A 14,853-nucleotide genomic window follows, 5' to 3' on the forward strand; every position below is an offset into this window, starting at 1 on the left:
TTTTGGGGGGTGCTGGTCTCAAACTCACAATAGTACCCCCTGAACTTTCCCTTGTTTTGTGATTACAGTATGGGCTGTATCTGCGTTTCTAATGAAGTCAGTTTACAGAGAGATAGTTTGGTTCTCACCCTACACATTATCTATCCTGTTAGGCCCTATCATAACATGGTGTAAAAGGTGTAACAAGAGAGACTGTTTTGTGGGAAATGCACTAATCCTTCTAGACAGCCTTTAGGAATACCAGCCAGAATGCTTGAGTCTTAACAGTTCCCAGAATGAGAGCTCATTACCTAGGTAGAAAGGACATCCACAGTGCAGAGTTTGTGCCTACATTTATTCAGTAACTTTCAACAAAGCACCTAAAGTCAACTCAACAACAGTTGACAAAGCAAAATCTCACCTCTTTATTTCCTAGAAATGCCTGTATCTCATGTGCGTTGTATAATCTTTAGCGTAGGCTTAAGAGCTTTCAGAGTAGATGTGATGATTAGCTGCAGATCAGTATTTGGCAATACCTCTCTATAAGTTTCACCGGTTTTGCTCTGATTCATTGAATTAAGACAGTAGAACATTCCTTGCCCTTACAACCAGAGTCTCAGCTCATTTCCATGCTGTCGACTGCTGTAGAAATGAATAGGTGACAGTTAGTGAGACTCTCTGGACAACATGTGTCTTCCTCCTTCATTCTGCCTTGAAAACCTAGCCCCAGATGCTGCTGAAAACCCGCTGTGAGGCAACCAGACTTCTGATGTTATTCTATACTTCTCGTAGGCAACATACAAGAATCTATTTCTATCCATATAAAATACAATCCCCCCCCCTCATAACTGTGGCTTTACAGCCACATAGTCAACCAACTATGGATCCAAACTATTCAGAAAACCCTGCATCTGTACCAAACAGTTGCAGACTTTTTGTTGTTAATTTTTTTTCCCTTGGTTTTGAGGCAAGCTCTTATTTTGTTGCCCAGACTAGTCTAGAATTCCCTGTCACCCAGTGTTGTGTGTCAGTATTCCCAGGGAGACATGAACAGACATCTACTCATCCCAGATAGAAAACCAATGGCAGACAAAAGTAAGGGTACCACCAAAGTGCAATTTATTGAACCATAAGTTTTTTTCAGGTTTTTTTAAAGATCTATTTCTTTATTATAATAAGTACACTGTAGCTGTCTTCAGACACACCAGAAGAGGGCATCAGATCTTGTTACGGATGGTTGTGAGCCACCATTGGTTGCTGGGATTTGAACTCAGGACCATTTGGAAGAGCAGTCAGTGCTCTTAACCGCTGAGCCATCTCACCAGCCCGTTTTTTTTTTTTTTTAAATAGAAACATAGATAAGAAGTTACTTAGTAAAATAGAAATGACTCAAAGACAGCTGTATCAACCGAAAGCCCAACCTAGCATAAAGGACAGCTCACAAAAGCAGGCAGCTTCCACAGATTAGAAAGTATCTTTTTCAGGCAATTCATATGGGCTGAGCTTCTTGTTGAGAATGTATCTCAGCTTGTCTGTGAACATATCTCAGCAATTCTTCTATATGGTTAGAAAAGGAGAGATATAGTGAATGTGGCGAGTTTCAGGGACCCCAGGAGGCCACTGAGTAGTTTACTTCCTTAATTGACCTTCCCCGCAAGATGGAATATTTTATATCCAAGAATACTGTGCCTCTTGAGGAGTTTCCTTGAAGAATGCAATGTTTCACCTCCCTTTAGAATATCCTGTATATTGGGGACCAAGATGGAGGGCTTTGTTTACCTTGTAGGAAATTGAAACAGCACTCACCCTAGCCATTTTTTTCCAAACATTTTTTTTTTAACAGGATCTGACCTAGTCAGGCCTGAAATGCAGGACCTGCCTCCGCCTTCAGAGTGCTGAAATTATAGGCATACATTACCATACCTGCAAGATGTTTTCTTTGTAACTGTTCCCTAAGTAAGAGAGTATAGCAAGCAATTGCCTAGCATTTATGTTGTATTATGATCACAAGTCATCCTGAGATGGTTTTAAAGCTGCAGAAGCATAGTTTTTAGGTTCTCTGCAGCAATTTTGCCACTCTTTATAGAGAAGTTAATTTTTAATACGTAACAGAATTAAAGGCATTCTGTGTGTGCTTGGGGGGGGTGAAGGAGGGGGCTGGTGGGGTGGGGGGTGGTGTGAAGCTGGGGACCTGAGCTAGTATGCCAAGCAAGACAAAACCAAAACCGAAACAAACCACTCTTTGTTTGCCAAAGAACAAAATCTACTTAAAGGCACAGGCAATTTGAATAGAAGTTTAGCAGTGTCTTCCAGGATCTTAAATGTATGTGTCCTTTGGCCCAACATTTAACTCAATACAAACTTATCTTCGTATATAAATGGGGCTAGAATCTTCACTGAAAAGAAGGAGCCTTTCTTGCTATTTATATATAAATGGTGTACTACTTAATATGTGCATGTATAAATATTTTAGGATTTGACATCCCGCTTGAACTTTTTATTTTCTATTTTTGTTTTAATCTTAGCCAAATAATTGCTTTGACTGAGGTCTTTTTTCTAAAATTCCAGCTTTTAAATGTGAGAGAATTATTTCTGGGACTTTTGGCTAAATTAAGTATAATCACAAAGAAAAGTTAATGTTTCCAGAGCAACCTAATGAAATAGAAGGGATTTAAAGAGGTTAACAGTATTAAGACATTTACTGTCCCCTGTCTTTATGCCTACATATATGGAGGATAAAATCATACAGAGACTGTTTAGGGGGATGGATTTTTGTTGGCTTGCCTTCCTTCCTTCCTTCCTTCCTTCCTTCCTTCCTTCCTTCCTTCCTTCCTTCCTTCCTTCCTTCCTTCCTTTCACTAGACAGACAGATGTGACTGATAAATAACCAAACTAGTAAACTAGTCACCCAGGAAACAACCATCACTAGACTTTTGGCTTATCTTGCTGCTGCTGCTGCTGCTGCTGCTGCTGCTGCCGCCGCCACCACCGCCACCATTACCATTGTCACTGGGAATTGAACTAAGTACCTTGTACATGCTAGGCAGCACTCCACCTTTTATGTCTTCAACATAGAATCACTGTATTTTCTTTTGATCCCTTTCCTCTGCTGGCTAGGATTAAGCTGATATAGGTAAGAACAACTACTCTTGAAGGCTAAAGAGATGACTCCATGGTTAGGAGCACTTGCTTCTCTTGTGGAGGATCTAGGCTCAGTTCCCAGCACACACATACTGGTTCACAACCACATTTAACTTCAGTTCCAGTGATTTTGTTGTTCACTTCTGGCCTTGGCAAGAACTACAAGCACACGGTGCACATGCCCACATGTAGACAAACTCTAATACATATAAAATAAAATATAAGAATAATAAAATCTTTCAAAAATATAAGTAGTATATCAATTTGGATATCCAAATTGATATACTACTTTATTGCATAATTAGGTGATATATTAAAATACTTAAAGCTATATAAACCTTTGAACTAAATAATTGTTTTCTAAAAATGTATCCCAAGGCAAACAATCAGAACAACAACAAACCCTACACCATTTAAATTCAAAGACGTTCACCAAAACATGATTTTCCATAGCAAAATGTAAGAAAATGACCAATATAATTCATATGTATTCATTCATCCATTAAAGTAATATTAAGCCACTTGTGGTTCACACCTATACTTCTAACACTGAAGTGGCCAAACCAGGAAGACAACTGCAAGTTTAAAGTTATTGAGGGTTACCTAGAGAATTCCAAGGTAACCTGAGATACAGTGTGGAACCCATCTCAAATAATATAAATAAATAGCGTTAATGCTATTGTCAATACTCCAGTAGAAACTATAGTAGTTTCAGCATGTTTTTATTGAGGTAAACTTCACATATTATACAACTATTTTAATAAATATTTAAGGAATAAGATTACAAAACTGTTCAATGTGAATCTCAATTTTGAGAACATATATGCATACAAACAATTGGAAAGAAATATGTGAAATGTAGAAAACGCTAATTGCTGAGGACTAAGATTACAGTGGTATTCTCTGTTCCTCCTATATTTCTGTAGTCTCTATAGGTTTCTGTACCTTCCTTTTAATCAAAGATGAATTATCTGTAAAACACAACTATATTCTCCCCTAGTAAGTGTACAGTAGATCAGGAGTACAGTTGTAATGTCATGTTTCTTATGTGGCCTCAAAGCGGTAAGCTATACTTTCATTTTCTTTTCATTGATTAAAAAAAAAAATTCTCTTTATAGGTAAATGCCAAAGAGCTTGATCCAAAATTCGCTCATATACAAGTCACTTATGTGAAGCCTTATTTTGATGACAAAGAACTCACAGAAAGAAAGACGGAGTTTGAAAGAAATCATAATATCAACAGATTTGTTTTTGAGGCCCCGTACACATTGTCAGGCAAGAAACAAGGCTGCATTGAAGAACAGTGCAAACGTCGTACTATCTTGACCAGTGAGTAGGAATCAATATGTTACTTTCCTATCTGTCTTGGTCCCTTCTCATATACACAAGTACCAGCTGGCCAGCAGGACCATGTGTCTGAAACGTGAATCATTTGTTATTTTACAAGTTTATACAAACATGTCCTTGTAATAAACCATCATTTTCCCATATGTTACTCCTAATTGCTTAGAGGTGTCTCATAAAGATAATTTTATCCTTTCATCCTGAAGCAGGAGGAACTAGTTGGCACCCTTAGGAATTTTTCTAAGAAAAGCATGGGAAGGCATAAAACAAGTTGATTCTGGGCTTTCCTAGAATTCTACTGAATAAATTATTTTCTAAAATTGGTTTTGTGCTGCCTCATCCAACCTCGGTATGACGAGGTCCTGGTCTAATTGTAGCTCATTGGGTCTTATCTGGTCTGGGAGGCCTGCTCTTTTCTGAAGAGAAACAGAGGAGGAACAGTGAATCTGGAGGAGAAGGGAGGTAGGAGGTGGTTGCGAGGGGTGAATGAAGGGAAGTATATGAGAGAAGAATCAATACAAAGAAAATAAAATTCTTTCATTGCTACTTTAAAAAAATGGTCTTTGCATTTCATAGCTTCAAACTCATTTCCATATGTAAAAAAGAGGATCCCTATAAACTGTGAACAGCAGGTGAATTTAAAACCAATTGATGTTGCTACGGATGAAATTAAAGATAAAACTGCAGAGCTACACAAGCTCTGCTCCTCTGCTGACGTGGACATGATTCAGCTTCAGCTAAAGTTGCAGGGCTGTGTCTCTGTGCAGGTATGTTGGTTGGTTGCGCAACAAGCACAAAAGGCTGTTGATGTTTCTTTTGCTTTTGTGAGGGCATGGAGCAAGCATTAACTACTATTGTATGTTATGTTCTTATTGGGAGCAAAAAAAATCAATATTCTTTTTTTTAACATAAGAAATAAATCACATTTAATTTATACGAATTTTGTATTATATCAGAAGACATTACGATAAACCTCTAAGGCTGGCCATGACCTGTATTATTACATCAGAAATCATTAACTAATTTATTGGTGTGTCATTTTGCCAGATTAATCCCTTTAGTTAATGTTTTTCACACAAACGTCTCATGAGAAAAAAAAATATAGATATCTAAGCTGTGGGTTTCTTAGGTATTTTATTGTGTATCTGCTATCCCCTCAGCCCGGGGGGGGGGGTTAATGAAAAGGAAAATGCAAACTCTCCTTTGGATTACATGCTTGCCACACTATCATTTCTTTCTCATGTGTAATTTAGGTCAATGCTGGTCCGTTAGCATATGCGAGGGCTTTCTTAAATGAAAGTCAAGCTAACAAGTATCCACCTAAGAAAGTGAATGAGTTGAAGGACATGTTTAGGTAAGTGTCTTCAGATCATATCTCTAGTCTTTTTTTTTCTATTTTCTGTTAAAAAAAAAAAAAAAAAACAGAAATCAAAATATTCACTAAGTAAGGGTGTTCTCTCCAAATTGCTCTTTAAGTAAGTGGTCAGGAACCATATGATCTGTTTCAAACTCTGAGGCACTAATACTGCCCCTGTGACCCAAGGGATTAACTATACTAGCTTACTCTATTGCTTTGGATATTTTAAGTGACACAAACACAAGGCTCTCTATTCATTACACGATTTCCTTCGTTGACCGATTGACCTTGCAGTCTAGCATTTCAGACCATGTAGGAAGGGGTGCAGTGGAGGGGCTGCAAAGGTTGTACAGGCTTCCTTCTAGTCCCTGCGTTGTTACTTCTACTTGGACTGTGCAGCTCTGGAGAATGCCTTTCCTTGTCTGCAGTGAGTAGCTCTGTAAGCTAAGGCATCTCTGAATGGTCAGGAAAAAGAAAAGTCTGACTCATACGTAAACAGAAATCAATTACAAAGCATGACTAATAGAATAAAATAGACTAAGGAGAAAGATAGTGACCTATAAGCTCATTTGCTCCTGACTTTAATCATTTACTTTTTCTGTCTGCGAGTCATCATCTATTCCAGGTTGCAGAGTAACCTGTACTCATTCATTTGCCAATATTTATTACTAGTGCCTGCCCGGCAGGCACGAAAGACTCTACTAGTTGCTATGACAGGGATACAAAATATGTAGGCAATGAGGTACTTTTCCACTGTGTGTATCCACTCTTCATTGTGGGCATTAAACACACAAAAAAATAAGTGAAAAAAATAACTTGAACATATGAAATAATGGGAGAAAAGACTTTTATAGCAGTTCCTCTCCTTTGCCCCTAGCCCTACCAGGCCAAATACACACAATACTACTAGCCAAATAGTAAGCCCCAAATGAATTCTGTTTGAATGAGTGACATTAAATGACTCCATTAAGTTTCCTAGGGGGCATATGTTTTGAGCCAGATATTAAGTTATTTTTGTTTTGTATTGAGACAGGCTCTCACTGTATAACCTTGACCAGCCCAGGGCAGGCTAAGTAGACCAGGTTGACCCGATTGTCTCTATCTCCTGAATGTTGGTGTTAAAGGCGTGCGCCAGGCACTGAGCCAGGTTTTAAAACAGATCAGAAACCAGAAGAGAAAGATAAAAAAGAAAAGTTTTTTGAATGTATTTCAAACTAAGGAAGTGACCATAACCAACAGTGGAAAAAAAAAAAACCACAAAATTCCAATCTTTTCTTTAAGAAAGTCATTGTCAAAGTAAATTGTCAAACTTATGGATGGTGATACTTTGTAACGTTTCTTCTTCTTTGTATCTTCATGTTCTTCCACAGAAAATTCATACAAGCATGCAGCATTGCACTTGAACTAAATGAGCGGCTAATTAAAGAGGATCAAATTGAGTACCATGAAGGGCTAAAGTCAAATTTCAGAGACATGGTAAAAGAACTGTCTGACATTATCCATGAGCAGGCAAGTATTAACATCCTTAAAAGTAAGGACCAACTGGGGTCCCTAAAGTACTACTTAACAAAATATATTGGTTTGAAATGGATTGCCCTAAAATTATTTAGTTTATATTTAATTTTCATTACATTGTAATTTATTTTCTTTGTATGAATGGATGCATGTGTGGGTGAGTAGGTGGCTATGTGTTGTATATGTGCTACAGTGTCAATATGACATGACACCTATACTGTCCTGTGTGTATGAGTAGAAATAAAAGGAAAGCATGCAGAAGTCAGTTTTTCCTTCCATCATGTGGGTTCCTGGAATTGAACTCAGGTTGTTAGGCTTGGCTGCAAACATTTTTACCTACTGAGTCATTTCACTGGCCCATTAGCTTATATTTTAAATTTTGTTCATCTGATATCTTCAACCATTTAAGTTATGTACTATGAATGAAACTTGAAGCAGTTACCTAAAACTGCTGCCGAAGTAATGATGTAGAAGAGACTAATTTATTCTTTATGCTATGACATCAAAGACAACTACCTAAGCAAGTCTAAATCATTCTAAGATTGACAAGAGTCTCTTGGGGAGAATCCCAAAGAAGTGAAAAGATTAACTTAGTACCTACATTCCTAGATAATGTAATCTTAGCTATAAGAAGCTAGATACAGTAGGGTGTGTAGTGCATGCCTTTAGTCCCAGCACTCAGGAGGCATAGGTAGGAGTATCTCTGTGAGTTCGAGGCCAGCCTGGTCTAAACAAATCCAGGACATCCAGGGCTGGTTATACTGAGAAACCCTATCTTGAAAAAACAAAATGAACAAACAAAGAATATTTCTTTAAAAAAAGAATTTAGATACTGGCACTAGGAAAATGGCTCAGTGAGCAATGTGCCTGTTGCACAAACATGAGGATCTGAATTCAGATACCCAGCACCTACCTGTAACCCCAGTGCTTGAAGTGGAGTGGAGACTGGAGGAATCCTGGAGCTCATTAGTCAGCCAGCCTAGCCAAATCCATGAGTTCAATAAGACTGTCTCCAGAAACAAAGTAGAAGACACCCATTGTCATCCTTCTGGTATGCACCCACATGAACCCATGCACACACCCATATAAATAAACACATATATTACACATAAGCAAATACCATTACAGTTTTTTTAACAAGGCAGTGTGATGTAGGTGACAGGCTGAATCACTGAGTGTTAGTATCAACTACAGCTACCTTAGGAAAACAGCCTGAAAAAAAAAAATAAATGTCAACACCTGATCCTAGCTCGTAGGCAAATTCTGTCACCATTAAGTAATTACCACTTTTATATAGCCACTGATCCTTATAGAAATCCTGATCATGTTCGTAGACTATCTCTTGGGTCCCAAGAATTTGTGTTTACATATACTTTGCATATGGATTGCCTGTTAACCATTTAAATCTTTTGATCATGTTTGTAAAAGTTGTGGCATAATGATCTGCTTCATCACTGGGAGTATTTGAGCTTATCGTAATACCTTCTTCCTTTCCCCATGAATGAAAACATGGAATAAATAAATACTTTTTCTCTCTGAACAAGGTTACATGTAGCCCAGACTGGCCTCAAACTAAAACTAGTTTTGAATTCCTAATCTTCCTGCCTGTCTCTACCTTCCAAGTGCTGTAATTATAGGCATGATCCACCATGCTAAGCTCCAGAGAACAGAATTGGAAAGCTCATTCTTACAGTCTAGCATGGTGTTACATCTGTAACTCCAGTGCTTAGTAGGCTGAAGTATGAGGTTAGTGAGTTCAAGGCCAACCTGGATTACATATGGACTACATGCTATATAGCTTGGGCTATATAAACAAGACACCATCCCAGGGAAGGGAAAAAAAACTCACAAACTATCCCCAGAAAAGGAGTTCATTTGTCTTGGAATCTGGGTTTTAGTGATTGAAGGCAGTTGTGCCAGGTGGGAGACTCTCACACAGAAGTTTATCTTACAGTATGGCCCAGTGAATGGTAGAAAGACTTGTCAGATAGCAAAAGCTAGCTAGCTTTCAGTTAACCCTCCTAGGTCTTTGCATTTCTTTGGCATACTTTAACTTAAAGAGCTATGGGAGATTTCATCACTGGGTGTGACTATGAGTTCACTTTTCTAATCACTGTCATCTGCTCATCATGGAGAACCAAGGTAGACCAGAATTAAGTGGTTAGTGAGATCAAGTCCAGTCTCCTATATATCCATTCTTTTTGTTTGTTTGTTGTTTCTTATAAAGGAAAACATTTCATTGGGGCTGGCTTACAGCTTCAAAGGTTTGGTTCATTATTGCCATCATGTTTGTGTGATATTGTCTTAGTAGGACAGAGCTTTTGCTTGTGTGTCAGAATCTTCACAGATTGTTCATCCAAAGTACTGACTTTTTGCAAAGCCTCCTTCCCAGGAAATAGACAAAGGATTTGTGCCACAGGGTATCTAATTTGAACCTGAAGCTCACCAATTCAGCAAGACTAGTTGTCCAGTGAGCTCTAGGGATCCTCCTATCTCTAACTCCTCAATACTAGGATACCACCATGCCCAGCTTTTTCTGTGAGTACTAGGGATCTGAACTTAGGTCCTCATGCTTAAGCAAATCCTTCCAGTCCTCAGAACTCATGCTATTAAGACAACCTTTGATATAGAAAGAGGCAGGGAAACCAAAGGTATTCAGGGCAAAAAATTTCTTTATCAAGTTCTGTAGCTGGAACTTTGAAGACTTGAGGGGCTTTCAGTGTTCTTTGTCTAATTTTTGCCACCTTTACTAGCCTATTAGGTCTGAATGTAAATAGCAAGACATTTCTTGATGCTAGGCAGGGACTTTTCTGCTTCCATCACTGTCTGCACAACAGCAAAAGCACCATTACTCTCCTGAGGCATGTCCTGTTAGTAAATGGTGTACATAGCTGTTTCTTTGGAGCTGTCTGCTTGATCAATCTCATTTCTCATAATACATGGGGAAAACCAGTAACAATGGCTCTTTCACAAAAGATAGAAAACAATTGCACATGCTGTTTTAAGCCCATGTGTACTGTCTGACAGTTACTTCATTTGCATGCAGCTGCATTGCCTAGTCTTGAATTCTAAATTATTCAAATTCAAGGCAAATTATTCAGTTTATTACCGCTACTATGATCAAGATATTTAGAATGGTCATTTTGTCAGGTTTTTCCACTAAATGAATGAATTTTTCAAATCAGGTGGCTACCTCCCACCTGCTTATATCAATTACTTCGTTAAACTATTGGTATTTTCTTAGCTGAAGACCAATATTTTAGGCCCTTGATATGAGCTAACATTAGCTAACCAAGAAAACTTTTTGATTCTATGTGTTGCATGTTTATGTAAACCATTAACTTTATAGTGAATTTTATAAATAAATTAATATATTCCATAAGATGTTAGAGTGAAAGAACATTTTTCAGCCATATCTGTTGAAATTGATCATGCTACCACAAAATAGACAAAGTGTAATTGAGTATATACTGAAATAGGAACTGTTCTATTGAGCCCCATACTTAATTTCTTCAAAAGAGAAATGGCCTTAATATTCCTTGGCAGTTTTCAATGTAATTTTTTTACAGTATACCAAAGTGTAAAATAAGTTTTTATACCTATTATTTGGTAAAAGTTAAAGTAAGTATACTTTAACTTTTGTTTTCCTTAATTTTGTGACCATAAAATTTTTAAAGAATAATTTAAGATTATTAATTGTAGATTTCTTATTTAGGTGGAGTCGGTGGTAGCCACTGTAGGATCTGGTAGGTTTTTTAACACAGCCTCAATGAACACCCCATTTGTTTGTCACATCTGACAGACATGAATAATTGATTAGTCATCAGTTAAATCTGTAGCATGCTTTCAGTTTAGTGTCATCAGTTAAGATTTTTGTAAGATCAAATTTCCCTAAGATCTTTTTAAGCCTATTATTTATAACAACACAAATGATAGGACACAGTACTGTCATTTGTAGGCCAAGGCTTAATACTAAAGCTTCAAAGCCAACTTGAAAACCTAATGTCCTAGTTTGCATACTGTTACTGGGTTAAAACATTCTGACTAAAAGCAACACGGGGAGCAAAGGGATTATTTGGCCTACACATACCTCTCACAGTCCATTATGTAGGGAAATCAGGAAAGGAATTATGAGCTGCTTACTGATGTATTCCCCATGGCTTGCTTGGCCTACTTTAATATATACTAGGCTCACTTGCCCAGGCTGGTACTGTCCACAGTGGGCTAGATCCTCCTTCCACATCAATCATTAAAGGCCAGTCTGATGAGGACATTTTCTCAGTTGAGTTTCCCTCTTCTTAGATGACTGTAGCTTGTACTCAGTTAAACAGAACAAAAGAACACACATGATAGGCACTCACTGATAAGTGGATATTAGCCCAGAAGCTCAGAACCCTTCTTAGAAGTGGAAACAAAATACCCATGGAAGGAGTTACAGGGACAAAGTTTGGAGCTGAGATGGAACTGAGATGACAGAGACTGCCCCACCCAGGGATCCATCCCATATGCAGTCACCAAACGCAGATGCTATTGCAGATGCCAACAAGATTTTGCTGAAGGGACCCTGATATAGAGGCCCCTTGTGAGGCTATGCCAGTGCCTGGCAAACACAGAAGTGGATGCTCACAGTCAGCTATTGGATGGAACACAGGGCCCCCAGTGGAGGAGCTAGAGAAAGTACCCAAGGAACTGAAGGGGGTTGCAACCCTATAGGTGGAACAACAATATGAGCTAATCAATACCCCCCAGAGCTCGTGTCTCTAGCTGCATATGTAGCAGAGGATGGCCTAGTCAGCCATCAATGGGAGGAGAGGCCCTTGGTCCTGTGAAGATTCTATGCCCCAGTATAGGAGAATGCCAGGACCAGGAAGTGGGAGTTTATGGGTTGGGGAGCAGAGGGAGGGGGGAAGTTATAGGGGATTTTCAGAGAGGAAACTAGGAAAGGGGATAGCATTTGAAATGTAAATGAAGAAAACATCTAATAAAAATGCATTTTATAAATCAAACATAAAAAAATAAACAAAAACACCCAACCAGCACACCCAATATATTTTAGATTTGTTTCCATTTGGGTGTATATGTATGCATGTATCTGTTATGTGGTGGAGGGAGGGGTATGTGTGTGGATGTAGGTGTGAGTGTGTGTGTCTGTCTCATGTATCCAGTGTGGAGGCAAGGAAAAAAGGGTGTCAGATCCTGTGGAGCTGGAGCTAGAAGCAATGTGAGCCTCCCAATGAGAGTACTGGGAGCCAAGTTCAGGTCCTTTGAAAAGCAGGAAGTGCTCTTAACCACTGAGCATCTTTCCAGACTTGAAAACTCAATATTAAAAAGCCAAATCAAACCAAAAAAAAAGCTTAAGACCTGAATTAAGACTCAAAGAGAGGCAATATAATATGTATACTATTCTTGTCCTTTGTCTATTTCATTTAAGTGTAAAACCTTTGTTGCTTTGGCTTTTGATCACCTTAACTGGCTAATTTTTAAAATATGTATACCAACATATACATGTGGAAATATAATATTCACATTTTGTATTTCATTTATTTATATTGATTAGTTTGTATAATCATATTTCAAATAGGCACTTTTGATTCCTACTTTCATTTAGTATTATTCCAAGTCTGCAGGGAAGGAGCACTTGAAAAGTCCCTGGGTGATTCTGAGAATAACTGTTAGAAGGTACATGGATGATCCATTACTCTTATAAAATCTTTTGTGGTGACAAGTTAAAAGAGAATTCAAAAATCAGATCCTGTCTCTTTTAATTGAATTTTGCATTTCCTGACCTCTTGTTTTTCCTAATGAATAACCAGATCTTTTCTGCTTTTTTGATATGCTGCCTTTGTAACTCAGCTGTGAGGACTAAAGCCGGTAATGTTATTCTTTGCTCTTTCTGCTTTTTGTCATTTTAAATAGTCCAGTGTCAGTGATAAATTCAAATATGCCTGTAATTTTATATACACAGTCCTTTTTGGCACTAATAGCTTCAGTTGGTGATAATTGTGTGGGTTTTGCTTTTGTTCTTTGTTTCAGATATTACAAGAAGATACAATGCATTCTCCCTGGATGAACAACACATTACATGTATTTTGTGCAATTAGTGGTACATCAAGTAACAGAGGTTATGGTTCCCCAAGATACGCTGAAGTATGAAGAGATTTGGAAGGAAATGGCAATGAGACTGACCTTTCTCAGGAATATTTGGAGCTGTGCAAATGTTAGCATTTAGAGATTTGATATGTGTGGAGTGTTGCCTCCTGACACCAAAATCGTCATGCTTTCATACAGGGTGCTTACGTATCTGTAAATATTTAAGCAACTCGAAAGTGCCTGAAAAAATTGCAGCACTGTGCTTGCTTTGTACTTTTTTAGGTAAATCTATATGCTGAAAAGTAGAGCTCAAAACCATTCGTTCAATTTGCTTAGTTACCACTTACTAATAATGAGAATATGTAAAATTGTATAATGGAACCCAATAAAAGGTAAAAAAACTTATTTGTAATTCGAAGCGAAGGAAATAATTCTTTGAATTTGATCAGAATTTGAATTCATTATCATATAAATCCTTGGGCAAGAAAACATTTTTAAAAACCCACAGGACATGGATAATTGGGGAGTGAATTTGAATTGCTGCCTGTTGGGAGTTAAAGCCAGGGTGAAAAATAAAAATAAAAATAAACAAAACACAAAACCATGCTTTAACAGGAAAACCTGGGAAAGAAAAGGATCTCCTAGAACCACCAGCAGCCTTCCTGCTTGCCATTTGACCCAAGGGCACTCAGCATCAGGGCTGATCGCTCTACTGTATACTGCAGGAGGGATTTGTTGCCTGAACTTGCTCTTTGAGGATGTCCATGAAGCTGAACAAACATCCTTGGAGAATCTGTGATCTCTATAACCTATGTAGCTTCAAAGGTGTCCAGGGAGCCCAGGGGGTGACTGTAGTGGTGATTCTTTTCTCCAGTTTCAAAATTAGCAAGCACTGTGAGAGAACTTGGTAGTTACTTGAGCATGTCTTGGATTAGTGTAGAAACACAGATTTAACAATGGCAAGCATGAACTGTATTTGTATCTACAAAGGAACCTCAGATCTCTTCAGTAATCCAGGATGATCGAGGGTATAAAGAACTTTTTAACAGTAGAAAAAGCATAGAGAAAATAGCTCATTTCATGCAAAATTTCATAGTAGCACACCACAGATGGCACCATGCCTATATATGGAATTGTTATTGTTACATTATTTATATGATTTGGCTCCCTCGACAAGTAGCATAAACATTTTTTTTTTAATGAAATAGAAAGTAGTGTTAGCAACAGCCTTTGAACCGTGACTAACAGGCCATAGAACTCAGGATGACTCACTAGCTGATAAACTACACAAGTCATCATAATAAGAACTCAGGATTTTTAATATAAATACTGGTTTACCTGAGATGAAGGATTGATTTACCTGAGATGAAGGATCGATTGAGTAATCAATTTAGTATCTCTCCCTCCCTGCCTACCGTCTCCTCCCC

General features: G+C 38.0%; 1 protein-coding gene across 1 annotated transcript in view; it reads left to right on the plus strand.

Moving 5' to 3' along the window:
- The window catches only part of Dock11 (dedicator of cytokinesis 11), a 189,016-nt gene extending 175,176 nt beyond the window's left edge, over positions 1–13,840 (plus strand). The window contains exons 49-53 of the mRNA XM_021188185.2: positions 4,239–4,449; positions 5,041–5,231; positions 5,718–5,818; positions 7,192–7,330; positions 13,370–13,840. Of these exons, the coding sequence (XP_021043844.1) occupies positions 4,239–4,449; positions 5,041–5,231; positions 5,718–5,818; positions 7,192–7,330; positions 13,370–13,489 (762 nt within the window). The 3' untranslated portion in view covers positions 13,490–13,840. The remainder of the gene's footprint in view (positions 1–4,238; positions 4,450–5,040; positions 5,232–5,717; positions 5,819–7,191; positions 7,331–13,369) is intronic.
- The last annotated feature ends 1,013 nt before the right edge of the window (positions 13,841–14,853 follow it).

Source organism: Mus pahari, chromosome X, assembly GCF_900095145.1.
Source record: "Mus pahari chromosome X, PAHARI_EIJ_v1.1, whole genome shotgun sequence".
Taxonomy (NCBI): domain Eukaryota; kingdom Metazoa; phylum Chordata; class Mammalia; order Rodentia; family Muridae; genus Mus; species Mus pahari.